The 20132-nt window shown below is 40.5% G+C and overlaps 1 protein-coding gene across 2 annotated transcripts in view; it reads left to right on the forward strand.

Annotated features, from left to right (window-relative positions):
* SPNS2 (SPNS lysolipid transporter 2, sphingosine-1-phosphate) overlaps nt 1-20132 on the forward strand; it is a 190169-nt gene that overhangs the window by 148150 nt on the left and 21887 nt on the right. For both annotated transcript variants that reach the window (XM_077482358.1, XM_077482359.1), the window contains exons 6-10: nt 2396-2526; nt 4164-4316; nt 4408-4597; nt 12881-12946; nt 19770-19868. In XM_077482358.1, coding sequence (XP_077338484.1) covers nt 2396-2526; nt 4164-4316; nt 4408-4597; nt 12881-12946; nt 19770-19868 — 639 coding nt within the window. The remainder of the gene's footprint in view (nt 1-2395; nt 2527-4163; nt 4317-4407; nt 4598-12880; nt 12947-19769; nt 19869-20132) is intronic.

Here is a 20132-nt window from a genome sequence, read left to right on the forward strand (position 1 = left end):
TATTGGGCCCAACTTGGACATTTTCAGTTAGGGGTGTACTCACTTTTGTTGCCACCAGTTTAGACATTAATGGCTGTGTGTTGAGTTATTTTGAGGGGACAGCAAATTTGCACTGTTATACAAGCTATACACTCACTACTTTACATTGTAGCAAAGTGTAATTTCTTCAGTGTTGTGATGAAAGATATAATAAAATATTTACAAAAATTTGATCTCATTTTTGTGAGATACTGTATGTACTCCTTTAGTTAGCATAGGATTGTTCACGGATTAGAAGTACTGAAGTTATCAACTGGGAACATGCTATAAATGTGAAGCTACCTGTTCACAAAAAAACATGTAAATACATTTACACTTTAATAATAATCACAGAGGATCTTTGTTTTAGAGAGACAAGATCTATTAGCATTAACAACTGAAATGAGTGCAGACTGTGCCAACCATTCTGCTCCAAGCCTTCTATACCTGCTCCACCAACCGATCGGTGCTGGCTCTGAGTGGTCAATGGCCCACTAACAATAGCACCAAACACAAAGGTAGAGTTGCTCACCTTCTAAAAGCCCAGAATACATTTTATTGTTGTTATTTGGTGCATGGGTAATCCACCTGCTCCTCTTGCATAACAAGAGCAGGTGGATTACCCTTGTACCCAATAACAGCAATAAGATTTATACTGGGCTTTTAAAAGGTGAACATATCTACCTTTTTTTGGAAAAAGTGAAAGGGGTGGAATTATGAGGTGCATCATATTATTATTGTTATTATTAGAGTATGTGATTTGTTGATGCATTAATGCAGTTTCCTATTTAACACAATCATTATTTACGTACTGTTCTGAATTTAGTGAGCTGTCATTATTAGTCTGGGTACTGGATTGTGCTTTACCAGCTGTAAAACATGTACTTGTTTAGAAAAACATCCAGTGCTCTAACTAAAATTCCAACCATTTGATCTTAATTAGTGATCGCCACCAAATGTTTTCTGTTTTCCACTGTCTAGGATTATAACAAAGACCATTTCCTGATTTAAGGGAAAACATGCTTTGTTTCCATTGTTATTTGCAGTGGCATCCAGGTTTCACACATTATCCTTTCCATAGCAAAATGTGCTTTGACAATGTTGTTATAAATATGATTTTAAAGCTTAAAAAGTAGGAAGTGTTGCTTCTTTACCTTTAACCCTTTCTGACCTCCTCTCTTAAACCAAAAAACTAACCGGGGAAATGAATTCACAGCACAAACAATTATACCTGTGGCCTATCAAATCCAAACACTTAATGATAATGGAGTCTCTTGTTTATATTTGATATACTCAAAGATATACTCAAGTGGAATGTTAACAATACAGTTGAGTCCCCTGCATGGTTTTAAAGAACTTGGTGGGAAGGTCTTTTCCCAAAATTGTTCCAATCAAGACAGCCAAGGTTCTGTCCTGGTGCCTTTCCGGAATGCATACTACATATATTCTGTTTAGAGGGACTGTAGGAGGGGCAGTGACAACATAATACTGGTTCCATTGGCCCACTTAGAGTCTCCGCAGGATTCTATGAAGAGTACTGAGATGGCACCTATCCCAACTGACAGCCCGTTTGGATCTGGCAGGGTCATGGATAGAAATAAAGATTGGATGATTGGGAAAGGGTTGCAATTCTGCCTTATTTCACCTAAACTAAAACGCAAAATCTAAAACTGTCTGGTAAACTTTGAGCCTTGTGGTACTCAATGTGCAGACCACGTCTGTCCTGTCAAACCGGTGTTGACTGTGAGGTACCGTCTGTGAACATCTGTTTGTCATACTATACACATCTATGCTTTGCAGTTGTAAAGGTCATCATGGAAACCACAGAAGCCAACCAGAGTATAATGTATTAGAGGATCAAAATGTCAAGCTGCATTCGTGTATACTGTAGATATTTTATCCATAAGACGAAGCTGAAAACATGCTGCATGTAGGCAGACCAGGAAACTAGTGAATACGTCCCTCTGGCAATAAACCTGAAGATGGGTACATGCAGGACTATGCGTAGGATTATGCAGCATCATTACTGAGGCTCATTAGAAATAATCAGATGCTAAATACCCAATGCTGACTGAACACATACTTAACACTCTGATCACAACCTTCCAAAAATACTCATCACAATCTCTCTGGTAGCAAACGGCAATATCTTTCATTTACTAGGTAAAGCTTCATATGTCCTTGTCTGTGACTACAAATTACTGTATGCCGACTTATTATGCATGTATAATGAAACTGCAGTGATTGCTTGTAATAGTTAAATAGTAATATTTTACAATTCTTATAAATATGGTTCTAATTGTATTCATAAACTAATGTATTCTCTTTAACATGTGTAGTTTTATCAATGCATTTAACAGCATGACATCTCTTTCAGGTCTCACCAGTGTTGGGCATGATAACTGGGTCTTTAATTCTAATATTTGTACCAATTGCCAAAAGAGGCCATGTAGAACAGCTCAAGGCACGAAGTTCATGGTTTCGGGACATGAAGGCTCTCATTAAGAAGTAAGCTCTATATATATAAACAAAACTGCTTATTACATACTTTGTAATGCTGCTCTCAGTTCTTTCAGTGGGCTGCAAAATATATCATTAATATTCATGTGTATGATATTAGAATAAGCACATATCAAGTATTCTGTCCCTGTTGTTCATGAAGTTCTTGAATCAATGTGCAGTGGGGCACTGACTGCAGCAAACACTTTTGGTAGGCACAGTAAGACATGTTATAAGACAGATTTATAATAGCTAGACAACTTTATTCATAAGGTCCTCTCTGCTGCTCTAAAGTAGCACTGTGACAGAAAAAAAACTCCCCTGACCACTTCTTAATTGTGTTTCAGTTTTCATTAAATACCTGGCAGTATTTCTGTGTCTTGGGGACTTTGTTGGAAGGGTTCACCTTACTTGAGTGGGTCTGCAAGCAGAGAGATCGCACAGTCGAAATAACCAAGACATACAGTATAATCCAGGGACTGACTCCATGTCTACACCTTAAAAAACATCACCATGTCAACCATCCTATACCTTTGATTAGTTGGTGAATGATCTGGGAGTCTGTGTACAAAAAAAACTCTAGATGTGTAACTTATAAAGAAAACATCTACAAAATTATGATGCACTGATACAGGACCCCGACACTTTTACACGCTATAAATCCTTCTATTTCAGCAACATGCTGGAGATGCTCCATGGATGTTGGATCCATGGTGCATATCTTCTGGTTCTGTCCCCAAATTCAGAAGTTCTGGGTCATTGTACAAGGAGTACTGGAAAAAGTCCTAGATACAGAACTACCTTTAGACCCTGTGTAATATCTTCTAGGCCTTCCATTTAAAGGTATACCAAAAAGTGCAAAAGCCTTGGCTACACACACATTTTGACCGCGGCTAGATGTCTAATTCCTAGGCACTAGAAATTAGTAGAGACACCAACAAAACCTTCTTACCACCACTCTTTCTGAAATTCGAGCCATGGAATACTTGACAACCCTAAATGAGGAAACCTTAGCCCAAATCAATAAAATATGGGTAATGTGGGACATCTCTAGCTTCAGCTCCCCTCCCATACCCACCTCTGACATTGCACAAACCCCCACAGATCCCTAACTATAATTTTATCTAGCAGGTTGACCCTTGTTCTCTGATCTCTGTTCTTTAATTTCATTGCTATTTCCATGAAGTGCAAGCTACGGGTGTACGGTCTGGATTGTTTGTCCACACGTAGACTCGACCCTCCTTGAACCCCCTTGTTATAGTTATACATGTTTTTTACATGGGAGTTTTCTGTATTCTGTTTCATATTACATTACTTAATAGGTCTAAACCTTGTATATTATCAGTACATGCTCTCTAGAATATAAATGTTTGTTACTGACACAAGTAAGCCAACTCTGTACTTAGGCTCGGACTGCATGTTTCATAGAATCTATAGAAAACCTATTTAGACTTCATTATGACACTTATACAATGATATTTACCATGTGTACACTGTTGTTGTTTAAAACCATGAATAAAATATCAGTTTTAGGTGGCTTTAATACTCACTGTATCACTTGCCAGTAGAGAGATCTGTAAAATCAATGACTGCACCACATCTGATTGTTAATTGTCATTAACTTATGTATTTTATTTTATCACCAGCCGCAGTTATGTGTTCTCTTCATTGGCAACATCCACAGTGTCGTTTGCAACAGGGGCTTTGGGCATGTGGATTCCCCTCTATCTGTACAGAGCCCAAGTGGTGCAGAAAACAGTGGAACCCTGCAACTTTGGACCATGCAGCAACAAAGACAGGTCAATACTGAAGAAAATATGAATTATTTATCACTGTAGTTAACAATTTTTATTGGAAGAAAAAATAATACACATTTCTATTTTTAAACAGCCTGATTTTTGGAGCAATCACCTGTATCACTGGCTTTCTTGGTGTAATAACGGGGGCTGGAGCTACTAAGTGGTGCCGTTTGAAAACACAACGTGCTGACCCACTTGTCTGTGCTGTTGGCATGCTAGGATCAGCTATCTTCATTTGCCTGGTCTTCGTCGCTGCCAAAAGTAGCAGCATAGCTGCATATGTAAGTTACAGTACTGGAAAAATCTTCTGTCTTCTGCTTTTCTACTGATAAAAATGAGTTCTACTCAGTGAGGCTGAAACAAGCCTTCTGTGCAGCTCAGCTGGTATCCAGATTGAACAGTGTCATTTTCCTGGTTAAGAATTAGTGCTACGTACCCTGGTACTACTAACATATACCTTGCTGCAAAAGCCTTATTTCTGCACACAAAATTGACAAAGCTTTTTTATTTTTAATTGACTAAATTAGGAACTTCACCAAACAAATTTATAAACAAAATTAGCGTGTGTGTATTTACAAAAGTCATTCAATTGTTTTAAGTCCATGTATAGGAAAGGAAGGTGCTTAGTTCCAAAGGAAGGACAGAGCTCGGGGTAAGCATCTACATTATTTAATTTTTTAGTTAGTAGTTTCAAGAGCAGACAGGAGGAAGGAAACTGGGCATCACAGAATTATAGATGCTGCAAACTTTTGTCACCCGTCCTCCCAAGCCCCCCATGCAGTGCAGCTCATGAGTATGTGGATTGGATCACCAGGAAAGGTGCATTCATTTACAAACATTTTGGCAGTTAGAACAATTCCTTTTATATGTTTTAGCTGTATATTTAGCTTTTTGGAAGGAGCTTCAAAAGAATTGCACAACTTTTATGAAAATAACTTTTTTTAACAGCCATTAGTGGTCTCTGTCAAGGCACAGTCATAATTATTAAAGAATGAATATTGGGGTTCTTGCATATGCCCAAATGACTTTAATAAGGACAAACTCTAACACTAGAGATGTAGTGGTTATGGCCCCATTCAAGTCTATTGGAAGTCACTACACAGACACAACCAGTATCAGAGATTTCAGGTCAAAGAAGATAGACACCAGAGCCAGTGAGAGGTAAGTAAGCATCTGGGTGGGGCGGTTTAGGTTCAATTACGTTAGGGGGCTAGGGAGAGTGGACCAATGGGTTTTTAATGAACACTCACCTTCACCTTAAAATTATATATTCATCAGTAGTCTAACAACTCAAATAAATCGAAATCTTCTGTTGTTCCCTCTTTAGATCTCATTGATAATCCAATGTTATGCTATAAATATATTACATTCACAGTAATGTTAACACCACTGCATACTTGACGATGAGAGGTTATTTTCAATTGAAAACGTAATGTTACAAAATAAGATCAGGAATGAGGTTGTACTGAAGTGTGTAGTTTTTTTTCTGTGAAGCAGTTTTCTCCTGAAGCAGTGCTAGGCTATGTTACAACAAAAATTATTTTATGACCACAGTTTATCTTTTTCATGGGCCAAGGAGCAGGAAAATGTTTGCTCTTGAGCACTTGAAAACATTTAGTTTGTTATAATGCAGTGCTGCCAGCCCTGTAAGCAAAAGTAATCCAGGGATTTCTCTGCACAGCACTGTACAATAATAATTCTTACAAATTATTCAGGCTAGGGAATATAAGGTAAACCACAAATCTATTTGTTGACAACTGTCATTTGCAAATTACACATTTGTTAGTGTATCTATGGGCATAGTATTAAGCTTTGGCTAGTTTACAGAATGATTAAAACCCGTCAGGGTTTTTGTTTTCTTGTGTGCATCCCATTGAAGAGATTTCTATTCACTTCCTGCCCAGAATATACAAAAGTAAGAGGAAATATCTCCAAAGTAAGGGAAAATCTCCATTTAAAAGACGTATTCCCAACTTCTGTTCCAGTGACAATTGTACATTTTAGAATTAATATCACTTTCTGTCCTAATGAAAAATACAGTGGGTTAATCTTCCCATCACTAACAAGAATGAAACCTACCCAAAAACTCTTCTTTACATATATCCAAATCTAAAAACTAAGGAATTAACTGACTGTGTTGGAACACAAGTTACCCATGAGCCATAGCTTGTTAACTTGGCTGCTGCATACTGTCACAAAAGAGTCATGTCACCAATAGGGAGTGTGATCACTGATGTCCAGGATGATGGTAGTGATAAGTACATTGGTTTCAATATCTATAATTTTTATTTACTTTATTACATTTTAGCTATAAGTGGCCACATCTAGTAAATTATTGGAACTTGCCATAGCAGAGTTGAAAGAGAAAAAGGGGTGCAGGAGCTAGAAAGAGAAGTCACAAGACTTTTAGGTAGCTCAACTATCATAAAGCCATAACTTGCACAGTACACTGCCAGCTTTGTAAATAAGTAAAATGTCTTGCTACGTTGTTTTATTTAAATATATACAGGCATACCCCACTTTTAAGTACACAATGGGGTGTATTTACTAAAGCTGGAAAGTGTAAAATCAGGCTCACTTCTGCATAGAAACCAATGAGCTTCTGACTCCAGCTTGTTCAATTAAGCTTTGGTAATAAAACCTGGAAGCTCACTGGTTTCTGTGCAGAAGTGAGCCTGATTTTTCACTTTCCAGCTTTAGTAAATAAACCCCATTGTGTACTTAAAGGTGGGGTATGCCTGTATATGTGTGTGTATGTATATATATATATATATATATATATATATATATATATATATATATATATATAATCTCACAAAAGTGAGTATACCCCTCACATTTTTGTAAATATTTTATTTCATCTTTTCATGTCTTTTTATGTTCACTGAAAAAATGACACTTTACTACAATGTAAAGTAGTGAGTGTACAGCTTGTATAACAGTGTAAATTTGCTGTCCCCTCAAAATAACTCAACACACAGCCATTAATGTCTAAACCGCTGGCAACAAAAGTGAGTACACCCCTAAGTGAAAATGTCCAAATTGGGCCCAAAGTGTCAATATTTTGTGTGGCCACCATTATTTTCCAACACTGCCTTAACCCTCTTGGGCATGCAGTTCACCAGAGCTTCACAGGTTGCCACTGGAGTCCTCTTCCACTCCTCCATGATAACATACCATCCACATCACAGAGATGTGGATGTTAGAGACCTTGCACTCCTCCACCTTCCATTTGAGGATGCCCCACAGATGCTCAATAGGGTTTAGGTCTGGAGACATGCTTGGCCAGTCCATCACCTTTACCCTCAGCTTCTTTAGCAAAGCAGTGGTTGTCTTGGAGGTGTGTTTTGGGGTCGTCATCATGTTGGAATACTGCCCTGTGGCCCAGTCTCCGAAGGCAGGGGATCGTGCTCTGCTTCAGTATGTCACAGTACATGTTGTCATTAATGGTTCCCTCAATGAACTGTAGCTCCACAGTGTCAGCAGCACTCATGCAGCCCAAAAGCATGACACTCCCACCACCATGCTTGACTGTAGGCAAGACACACTTGTCTTTGTACTCCTTACCTGGTTGCTGCCACACACGCTCAACACCATCTGAACCAAATAAGTTTATCTTGCTCGCATCAGACCACAGGACATGGTTCCAGTAATCCATGTCCTTAGTCGGCTTGTCTTCATCAAACTGTTTGTGGGCTTTCTTGAGTATCATCTTTAGAGGAGGCTTCTTTCTGGGACGAACAGCCATGCAGACCAATTTTATGCAGTGTGCGGCATATGGTCTGAGCACTGACAGGCTGACCCCCCCCCCCACCCCTTCAACCTCTGCAGCAATGCTGACAGCACTCATATGTCTATTTCCAAAGACAACCTCTAGATATGTCGCTGAGCACTTAACTTCTTTGATCATGGCAAGGCCTGTTCTGAGTGGAACCTGTTCTGTTAAACCTCTGTATGGTCTTGGCCACAGTGCTGCAGCTCAGTTTAGAGTCTTGGCAATCTTCTTATAGCCTAGGCCAGTGATGGCGAACCTTGGCACCCCAGATGTTTTGGAACTACATTTCCCATAATGCTTATGAATTCTGCAGTGTAGTGAAGCATCATGGGAAATGTAGTTTCAAAACATCTGGGGTGCCAAGGTTTGCCATCACTGGCCTAGGCTATCTTTATGTAGAGCAACAATTATTTTTTTCAGATCCTCAGGGAGTTCTTTGCCATGAGGTGCAATGTTGAACTTTCAGTGACCAGTATGAGAGTTAGAGTGATCACACCAAATTTAACACACCTGCTCCCCATTCATACCTGAGACATTGTAACACTAACGAGTCATATGACACTGGGGAGGGAAACTGGCTAATTGGGCCCAATTTGGACATTTTCACTTAGGGGTGAACTCACTTTTGTTGCCAGTGGTTTAGACATTAATGGCTGTGTGTTGAGTTATTTTGAGGGGACAGAAATTTTTTAGACTGTTAACCACTTCAGGACCGCCGTATTGCCATTGTACGTCAGCACAATGGCACAGGCAGGCACAATCACGTACATCTACGTGATTGCCTTCCAGCGGGTGGGGGGTCCGATCGATCGATTCGGTCCAGGAGCGCTCCGTGATGAGGGGATGGCCGTTGGTTTTCGGCCACCCCCTCTGGATCGCTCCTGGCTAATGAGAAGCTTCCTCCCCTGTGTATTGTTTACACAGGAAGGAGGAAGTGATGTCATTCTCCTCGGGGCGGTCTTTTTGACCGGACTACGAGGAGAAGACTAAAAGTAAGTGTGCACCAACACTACACTGACATGTAGGTACACACAGGCACACAAACCCCCCCCCGATCCCCCCCCCGATCGCCCCCCGATCCCCCCCCGCCCCCCCTCCCCCCCCAGTCACAGTGTCACTGATTGCATTGATCATTTCTTTACTGATCAATGCATTCAGTGTCAGTTGTGACAGTAAAAACTGTCAGGACAGTTAGTGTTAGGTCCAGGGTAGCCCCTTATCACCCCCCAATAAAGATTTAACCCCCTGATTGCCCCTAGAGTTAACCCTTTCACCCCCTTTTGCCAGTGTCACTAAGCGATCATTTTTCTGATCGCTGCATGTGTCGCTAGGTAGCTAGTTATTTTTTTAGGTTCACCGCCAGGTTTTTATATCGCTAGGTACCCCGATATACTACCCAATAATGTTTTTAACCCCCTGATTGCCGCTAGTTAACCCTTTCACCCCCTTTTGCCAGTGTCACTAAGCGATCGTTTTTCTGATCGCTGCATTAGTGTCGCTACAGTCGCTAGGTAGCTAGTTATTTTTTTAGGTTCACCGCCAGGTTTTTATAGCGCTAGGTACCCCGATATACTACCCAATAATGGTTTTAACCCCCTGATTGCCGCTAGTTAACCCTTTCACCCCCTTTTGCCAGTGTCACTAAGCGATCATTTTTCTGATCGCTGCATGTGTCGCTAGGTAGCTAGTTATTTTTTTAGGTTCACCGCCAGGTTTTTATATCGCTAGGTACCCCGATATACTACCCAATAATGGTTTTAACCCCCTGATTGCCGCTAGTTAACCCTTTCACCCCCTTTTGCCAGTGTCACTAAGCGATCGTTTTTCTGATCGCTGCATTAGTGTCGCTACAGTCGCTAGGTAGCTAGTTATTTTTTTAGGTTCACCGCCAGGTTTTTATAGCGCTAGGTACCCCGATATACTACCCAATAATGGTTTTAACCCCCTGATTTCCGCTAGTTAACCCTTTCACCCCCTTTTGCCAGTGTCACTAAGCGATAATTTTTCTGAGCGCTGCATCAGTGTCGCTAGTGTCGCTAGGTAGCTAGTTATTTTTTTAGGTTCACCGCCAGGTTTTTATAGCGCTAGGTACCCCGATATACTACCCAATAATGGTTTTAACCCCCTGATTGCTGCTAGTTAACCCTTTCACCCCCTTTCACCCCCTTTCACCAGCGATCACAGTATAAGTGTCACTGGTGACGCTGGTTAGCCAGTTAGTTATTTAGGTTCCCCGTCAGGTTTTTATATAGCGCCAGGGACCCCCATATACTACCTAATAAAAATTTGAACCCCCTGATTGCCCCTAGTTAACCCTTTCACCACTGATCACCGTATAAGTGTTACGGGTGACTCTGGTTAGTTTGTTTTTTATAGCATTTTATATTCAAATCCGGAAGGCAGTGCTTGGTTTTCGGGGTCCCGTACGTGGCTAGGCTCCCAAAAAGTCCCCCACATGTGGTATCCCCGTACTCGGGAGAAGCAGCAGAATTTATTTTGGGGTGTAATTTGACTTCTGCCCATAGCATGTGTGAGCAATATATCATTTAGTGACAACTTTGTGCAAAAAAAAAAAAGTTTGTAATATTCCCGCAACTTTTGGCAAAATATAAAATATTCCATGGACTCAACATGCCTCTCAGTAAATAGCTTGGGGTGTCTACTTTCCAAAATGGGGTCATTTGAGGGGGTTTTGTGCTATTTTGGCATTTTATGGCCTTCGAAACTGTGATAGGTAGTGAGGAGTTAAATCAAAAATTTGCACCCTTAGAAATCCTGAAGGTGGTGATTGGTTTTCGGGGTGCCGTGTGCGACTAGACTCCCAAAAAGTCCCACACATGTGGTATCCCCGTACTCGGGAGAGGCAGCAGAATGTATTTTGGGGTGTCATTTCACATATGCCCATAGCATGTGTGAGCAATATATCATTTAGTGACAACTTGGTGCAAAAAAAAAAAAGTTTGTAATATTCCCGCAACTTGTGGCAAAATATAAAATATTCCATGGACTCAACATGCCTCTCAGTAAATAGCTTGGGGTGTCTACTTTCCAAAATGGGGTCATTTTGGGGGGTTTTGTGCTATTTTGGCATTTTATGGCCTTCGAAACTGTGATAGGTAGTGAGGAGTTAAATCAAAAATTTGCACCCTTAGAAATCCTGAAGGTGGTGATTGGTTTTCGGGGTGCCGTGCGCGACTAGACTCCCAAAAAGTCCCACACATGTGGTATCCCCATACTCGGGAGAAGTAGCGGAATATATTTTGGGGTGCAATTCCACATATAAACATGGCATGTGTGAGCAATATATCATTTAGTGACAACTTTTTGTAAAAAAATTTTAATTTTTTTTTTTTGTCATTATTCAATCCCTTAGGACAAAAAAAATAAATATTCAATGGGCTCAAAATACCCATCAGCAATTTCCTTGGGGTGTCTACTTTCCAAAATGGGGTCATTTGGGGGGGATTTGTACTGCCCTGCCATTTTAGCACCTCAAGAAATGAGATCGGCAGTCATAAATTAAAAGCTGTGTAAATTCCAGAAAATGTACTCTAGTTTGTAGACGCTATAACTTTTGCGCAAACCAAAAAATATACGCTTATTGACATTTTTTTTACTAAAGACATGTGGCTGAATAAATTTTGCCCTCAATGTATGACTAAAATTTAGTTTATTCGATTTTTCTTATAACAAAAAGAAGAAAATATCTTTTTTTTTCAAAATTTTCGCTCTTTTTCCATTTATATCGCAAAAAAAAAAAATCGCAGAGGCAATCAAATACCATCAAAAGAAAGCTCTATTTGTGGGAAGAAAAGGACGCAAATTTCGTTTGGGTGCAATATTGCATGACCGCGCAATTACCAGTTAAAGCAGCGCAGTGCGAAATTGCAAAAAGACCTCTGGTCCTTAAGGTGTTTATTGGTCCGGAGCTGAAGTGGTTAAACAAGCTGTACACTCACTACTTTACTATGTAGCAAAGTGTAATTTCTTCAGTGTTGTCACATGAAAAGATATAATAAAACATTTATAAAAATTTGAGGGGTGTACTCACCAGTCAGCTTCCAGTTGATTTACTAAAACTGGAGATTTTGCACTTTCCAGTTTTAGTAAATAAACCGCTTAATGTATGCTAAGGAGTATGCATGTGTTGGTCATACATAGGATCTATGGCTGGATCCTGCACTGACAGGAGAAATTGACTGTATTTGTCCAGCTTGCTTAATATTTAATATTGCATGGACAAAAGGTTGTGAAATTGAACCTAACTAAAGAAATGACATGCAGGATAAAACCATATTGTTCTACAAAGCTATACAACATAATAGCAGCCATCCAAATATAAAAAGAGCCAGTAAGAGAAAACAATGACTGGAAAGACTGTGTTACTGTTTGTGTGCAGATTAACATCATGGGTAAGGACTTTCTATTACAAATGCTAGCCATGTACATATAAGCAAACATTAATACATCAAAAGAACCACAAGCCCTCCCAATGTGAACGTCTGCAATGCATAGCTATCCCCTTCAAATAGCAAAAGATAGACATGGCATTCATTCTGCATGGGTTTTTAATATGTTCCCTGTTATGTCTTTTGTATTAAATGGTGTATATATGGTCTATATATTTTGCATACCTAAATATAAGGCTGTTTTAATATCCAATTTTATTTTTTTCCTTTTGAACTTTTAAGCCAATATGGCTCAGCAAGCTGACCCACAGAGTCAATTGTTTAAGTTCTAGTGTTTCTTATTATCTATAATAGATATATCATTCTCTTACTTTTTCCAGATATGTATATTTGCTGGTGAGACTTTACTTTTCTCCAACTGGGCCATCACTGCTGATATGTTAATGGTGAGTCTTTTAGACATTTGAGTCATAAAAGGTTTTGTATATACATTCTTAAGACTAATTCTGAGAGATAAGTGGATCATAAATCTATATGTCTTCTATATACATGTATACATTGTTAACTTATGAATATTCAATCCATGTGTTTAACTTTTCTTTAATTACCTTATATTATTCCATAATCAGTTTAGCAGTTAATAATAGGCTATATTAGAAGCAGTTATTGCTTCTGGGGCTATGTGTACTCTAGATAATATTTGGTTCAGCCTTTTATTGTTAAACTGCAACTGAAATCAGGGACTGAGATAGGAAATATATTTGCCATTAATCATAAATCTCATTATGTCTTTATATGAATGACTAATGCCTAATATGGATTTCCAGTCAGTTTTTTGAATGTAGGTTTGCTTTCTAATTCAACATACCTTGATCTATGGAGCCAGGATGCTACAATTAAATTAAGAGTTTCATCATTGGTTTGTGATGATGAAAAACACTACTTTGATTTGAAGAGATTTTAGTGGATTTGTCGTTCTTGCGACCTTGCTTGACACATTTTATTATTGCATCAGCTGTATATTTTTCTCTCATTCTTTACATTTTTTGGATGCATTTAGGTAATATACATTTGATAACAAGGTTATCAAACTGGGTCAAGTAAATCATGGTTAATATGCCCTTGTTGATAGCGTTAATCCAATCAACCGTATTATTTAGCCACAGTGCTTAAAGATTTATAAGCTCCAAATGACATAAGCAAGCACTGAATAACTCATTATTATTTTGTAATCTTTCCAGAAGAAATGACAGCTTAAACCTGTTTGATTGCTATGATCCACCCTGGCACTTTATTTCCTCTAACTATTATGAAATAGGGCAATTTATGGCAGCAATGGATGTGGCAATTAAGTAATTGCTGTGTCACATCTTAATGCTATTTTTAACAATTCTGTGATCATGTACTTAGGCGTATTAACCAGGCCAATTCTGACACTTCTATCCTAGATGTAAAAATCCTATTTATTTTGCTAGAAAATTACTCAGAACCCCCAAACATTATATATCATAAATGGTCATTGCTTTTTATCTCGCACAGTATTTGCGCTGCAATTTTCCAAATGTGTTTTTGTTTGGAAATTTTCAAACATTTTCAACATTTCAAAAAATGTTTACAGTTACCTATTTAGAGTTTGCGGAGGAGGTCTAGCATTAGAATTATTGCTCTCACTCTAACATTCGTGGCGATACCTCAAATGTGTGGTTATAACACCGTTTACATATGAGGACGTGACCTATGAATGCGTTCGCTTCTGTAAACAAGCACGCAGGGATGGGGGGCACTTTTTTTTCTATTTTGATGCATTATTTAAAAAAAAAAATGTAATCACTTTTGTTCCTATTGCAAGGAATGTAAACATCCCTTGTAATAGGAATAGGGCATGACAGATCCTCTTTACAGCAAGCTCTGGTGTTTATAAGTCTCCAGATCTCGCCTCTATTATTATTATTATTATTCAGGATTTATATAGCGCCAACAGTTTGCGCAGCGCTTTACAATATGAGGGCAGACAGTACACTTACAATACGAATCGATACAGGAGGGATCAGAGGGCCCTGCTCGTTAGAGCTTACAATCTAGAAGGGAGGGTCAAGTTGAAACAAAAGGTTTTAACTGTGGGGGGATGAGCTGATGGAGAAAATGAAGATACAGTTAGGTGGGGGTAGGGTAGGCTTCTCTGAAGAGAAGTGTTTTCAGGGATCGTCTAAAAGCTAATAAAGTAGGAGATAAGCGGACAGATTGGGGTAGGGCATTCCATAGGATTGGGGAGGCTTTGGAAAAGTCCTGGAGGCGAGTATGGGAGGAGGTGATGAGGGAGCTAGAGAGCAGGAGGTCTTGAGAGGAACGAAGAGGACGAGTAGGTTGGTATTTAGAGACTAAGCCAGTGATGTAGCTGGGGGCAGAGTTGTGGATGGCTTTGTATGTAATTGTTAGTATTTTGAATTTAATTCTTTGGCTGAGCGGGAGCCAGTGGAGGGATTGACAGAGAGGGGTAGCAGACACCGAGCGATTGGTAAGGTGGATGAGTCTGGCAGCGGCATTCATAATGGATTGAAGAGGTGCTAGACTATGTAGAGGTAAGCCAGTGAGGAGGGAGTTGCAGTAGTCAAGGCGAGAGATGACCAGCGAGTGAATTAAGAGCTTTGTTGTCTCATTGGTTAGAAAGGGGCGTATTTTGGAGATGTTGCGGAGGTTGAGGCGGCAAGATTTGGACAGTGATTGGATGTGTTGCTTGAAGGAGAGTTCAGAGTCCAAGACTACACCTAGAATCTTGGCATGAGGGGATGGGCTTATGGTTGTGCCATCAATTTTGACAGTGAGATCAGGGGAAGGGGCATATGGGGGAGGAAAAATTATAAGTTCGGTTTTGGATAGATTGATTTTGAGGAAGTGGTGTGACATCCAGACTGATATTTCTGATAGTAAATTAGTGATACGTGAGGAGACAGAGGGAGTGAGCTGAGGGGTAGAGAGATAGATTTGGGTGTCGTCAGCATAGAGGTGGTATTGGAAGCCATGGGAGGCTATCAGTTGACCCAGAGAGGAGGTATAGATTGAAAATAGGAGTGGTCCAAGGACAGAACCTTGGGGGACCCCAACAGAGAAAGGAAGAGGAGAGGAGGAAGTAGAGTTGTAAGAAACGCTAAAGGTGCGGTTGGATAAGTAGGAAGAGAACCATTGTAGAGTACGGTCACAGAGACCAAAGGTGTGGAGTTTTTTGAGAAGGAGGGGGTGGTCAACTGTATCAAAGGCAGCAGAGAGGTCCAGGAGGAGGAGTACAGAATAATGTCGATTGGTTTTGGCCGTTAGTAGATCGTTTGTTAGTTTTAGGAGAGCAGTTTCTGTGGAGTGTTGGGGACGAAATCCAGACTGAAGGGGATCAAGAAGGCCTCTAGACTGGAAAACCTGAAATTAAAAAAGATATCAGCTTTCCAGCCAAAACGGCATCATATTTTCAAATGCAGAGGCCAGGCATGATGTCATAACATAGTACCCAGCCCCCAAAAGGTCATAGAGACTTTGGGGGACCGTCTAACCCACCGGATTCTCTATGGTCAACTTCCGGCACTGGCCGATTCCTTCTCCGATCACACGGGCTAGACAGTAGAAGCACCGGAGGGAGGCGGGAGGGGGGATGTCCTCTTCTGCCGCCTGTAAAAACAATCAAGCGGCTGAACAGCCGCCGCTATGATTGTTTTTACAGTACAGGGAATCACTGACTGGAAAAAAAAATCTCTAAATGATGCCTGTAACTGCAGGCATCATTCAGATATCACCACTCAGTCTGTGATGTCATATGATGGCGTGTGGTTGGGAAGTGGTTAAATTAGTTACTATACAACCGGATTATAGAAATCCATATGGTCACACCAATATGTAAAACTTCCTATTGGAATAACAATGTGTAATTATATGTGTTCTCATGCACATTAATTAGTCATTAAGCATTAATCCATTTCATTTGAAGAGTGAATCAAATACTTGCCTTATTTTTGTGCTTTAGTAACATTTCTCAGCGATTCTCATCAAGATGATCGTTCCTGGTCCATTGTTCCAATGATTTCCACCTCTTACATTGGAATGTTACTCTCTATGTTTGTCCTTGCTAAGGAATGAAAGAATCTTGACCATCATCTACTATAACCTTAGGAATTTCCTATTGAACCTTTTAAAGTAAACCAAACACTTTAGCCCTGAATACTTTTTTTTAAACAGGAAGTTCCTTGAATGTTGTGTTCTATTGATATGTCAAGATATCACCAGTCAGCCAGTAGCCCAATGTTGTTTCCTCTAGATCAGGGTAGTGTTATAGATAAGTAATAATATTCCCGTTAGGCTCCCCTTATTCATTGATTATTACTCAGAAGCCTCATACACCATGTTAGGAGTATTTTGATCTTTAAGATAAAGTTTTAGGTAATACACATTATCCCTATCCCCTTTAGGATTAGGGTCAATAAAGGTACTCATCTATTAAAGTGGTTCTATAGTCAAGTGTTGACATTAAAGTGGTTGTAAACCCACTTAAAAAAAAAAAAAAAAAAAAAACTAACACCTGCAAGGCATAGCATACTAGCTCATTATGTAATACCTGAGATTGAAGCTCTTGCTGCAGTGCCCGTACACAGCACCAGCCAGTGACATCACTCCCAGGGGTTACTTCCGGGTATTGCGGCTCCGGCCAATCATAGCGCATGCACTCGGGAGCCGCTAGTAACTGCACACTCACTGAAGCAAATGGCATGTATGTGGCATTGCTTTACTGCCCATGTGCTGATGACGTCAACACATGCGAATACAGGGGAAATCTCTTAAACCATGCAGGTTTAATAGATATCTTGGGTAACTACAGGTAAGCCTATAGGCTTTCCTGTAGCAAAAAGTGATCTGTAAGGGTCTACAACCACTTTAATGTTGGCAGTCTTTCTGGGATGTGTAAATTGTAAGCCCCTGTACACACGTTCGTAGATTTCAACAACCAAATCCGTCGGATTTTGTCCGTCGGATCTTGTCCGAAACTGTTGCATACACACGGTCGGACAAAGTTGTCGAAAAATCCGATCTTTCAGAACGTGATGATGTAATTTCGTTACGATGGGACTACATTCAGGCTAGTAGCCAATAGCTTTGATGTAGGAATTTGATCTGAGCATGCGTGGCACTTGGTCCAATCAAAATTCTCTACACATGATCGGAGTATGTCCGATTGGCCCAGTTGGTCGGGAAATATTTCCAACAAGTTGGAAAATTGGGTCCGACGGATATTCAGACGGAATCAGTCCGATGCATACCACACACAGTCGGATTATCCGACAACACGGTCCGATAGGACACATTCCGACGGATTCTCCGACCGTGTGTACAAGGGCTAAGAGTTATTGAAGGACAGAAGTATGTATTTGACCTTGAGAAGGTGCTGTTTCTTGCCCCCGTCCTTAGGCCTCATGCACACAGGATGTATTTACAGATGCTGTTTTTGGCTTTAGATGTTTTTTTTTTGCAGCCAATAAATTCTCCAGCATGTTATCTTAAGTGTCCATGCACACACATAGGCTGTTATCAGCAGTTTTTGGCAGGGGGGGGTTTCTGACTGGAAAAAAAAAAAAAACTAGTAGGTTTTGAGAGGAGTATTTCAGCTGTAACACAGCTCTAACTCTGAAAAAGCTGAAAACACCTTAAAAATGCAGAAAAAACGTGATTATTCTGCATTTATCAGCGTTTTTGAGTATAGTTTTGCTAAAAAAAAAACAGCCAAAAAATGCTACAGTTAAAAATAGCTGAAAAACACTGAAAAACTCAATCTACAGCTACAGCTTTCTATAACTAATGTTACTGGCTTTTTTATAACGTCCAGTGTGCATGAGACCTTACTGTTCACATGTCTAAAGGCCTAGGCATTTAGTCACATGATCACTGCTGCAGGGGAGGTTTTACCAATTTAGGCTTCAATATAGTGTCCCCTGAGGACACAGTGTATCAGTCTAGTAGGAATGAACCATGTAGTGTATCTTTTCCACAGCTTAACTAATATACAGTGTACTATTTTGTCAAGTCAATGACATGTCATTTACCGTATATACTCGAGTATAAGCCGAGATTTTCAGCCTCTTTTTTGAGGCTGAAAGTGCCCCCCTCGGCTTATACTCGAGTCATCGCTGTCTGCCCGCTCGATCAGCGTGTCGAGCAGACAGACAGCGGCCATTCTATAATTCAAAAGCCGCGCCTCCGGCTCCGCCTTCGCCTGTGATAGGCGGAACACTGAATTTCCCAGCAGCCTGTGTTCCGCCTATCACGAACATCGTATCATCCTCGTACTACGGACGAGGATGATACGATGTCCGTGATAGGCGGAACACAGGCTGCTGGGAAATTCAGTGTTCCGCCTATCACAGGCGAAGGCGGAGGCGCGGCTTTTGAATTTTACAATGGCCGCCGAGGCGCCGACGAAGAGGGCACGGGACGGAGGCAAGGCAAGGCACGGCACGGGACGGGACGGGACGGAGGCAAGGCAAGGCACGACACGGGACGGAGGCAAGGCACGGCACGGCAAGGAGGCAAGGCACGGGACGGAGGCTCGGGACAAAGGCTCGGGACACAGGTAGGCTGGACACACACACACACACACACACACACACACACACACACACACACACACACACACACACACGGATGGATGGATGGAGACACACACACACACAGGGATGGATGGATACACACACACACAGGGATGGATGGATGGATGGAGACACACACACACAGGGATGGATGGATGGATGGATGGATGGAGACACACACACACAGGGATGGATGGATGGATGGACACACACACACACAGGGATGGATGGACGGACACACAGGGATGGACGGACACACAGGGATGGACGGACACACAGGGATGGACGGACACACACACAGGGATGGACAGACATGTCTCACCCTCGGCTTATACACGAGTCAATAAGTTTGCCAGTTTTTTTGGGGGTAAATTGGGGGCCTCGGCTTATATTCGGGTCGGCCTATACTCGAGTATATACGGTATGTGTTTCAGTGCCTTTAATTAACAGCCAGTCTAGCCATCTATCAATCTAGCTGTGTGTATGCATAGACCATTCCCCACTTAATTCAAGCTAGCATATACAGTATATAAAAATATTTCTTATTAAAAAATAAAGCAATATAAAAAAATAAAAATAATAAGTAACTATTATTTTGATTACTATTTTTGAGTGATGTTCTGTATAATTATCTCCTTTGTATTTTGTGCAGTATGTAGTTATTCCAACACGTCGTGCAACTGCTGTGGCCTTGCAGAGCTTTACATCTCACCTCCTCGGAGACGCTGGCAGTCCATACCTTATTGGATTTGTAAGTAGAAAGTGATAACGCCTAGCAAAAAAAAAAAGTTACTTCTGATGATAGAAATTCGATGGATTTTGAAAGACTTGCATGCAGATCTTTCTATAAATGAACTTTTCTGCAGGCTCCCCAGAAAAAAAACATGGAATAATCCTAGGCATATTTGTGTGGACAATAAGGCTATATTAGCTGGCTAAACTAAAGCTTAAGCTTAACGCCATGCTTAAACTTGCATGGAGTTAAAGGCTTTTTGAATATCCCTAGAAAGACCCT

This window comes from Lithobates pipiens, unplaced genomic scaffold, assembly GCF_037356315.1.
Source record: "Lithobates pipiens isolate NorthernLeopardFrog02 unplaced genomic scaffold, aLitPip1_a1.2 Scaffold_16, whole genome shotgun sequence".
Classification (NCBI taxonomy): domain Eukaryota; kingdom Metazoa; phylum Chordata; class Amphibia; order Anura; family Ranidae; genus Lithobates; species Lithobates pipiens.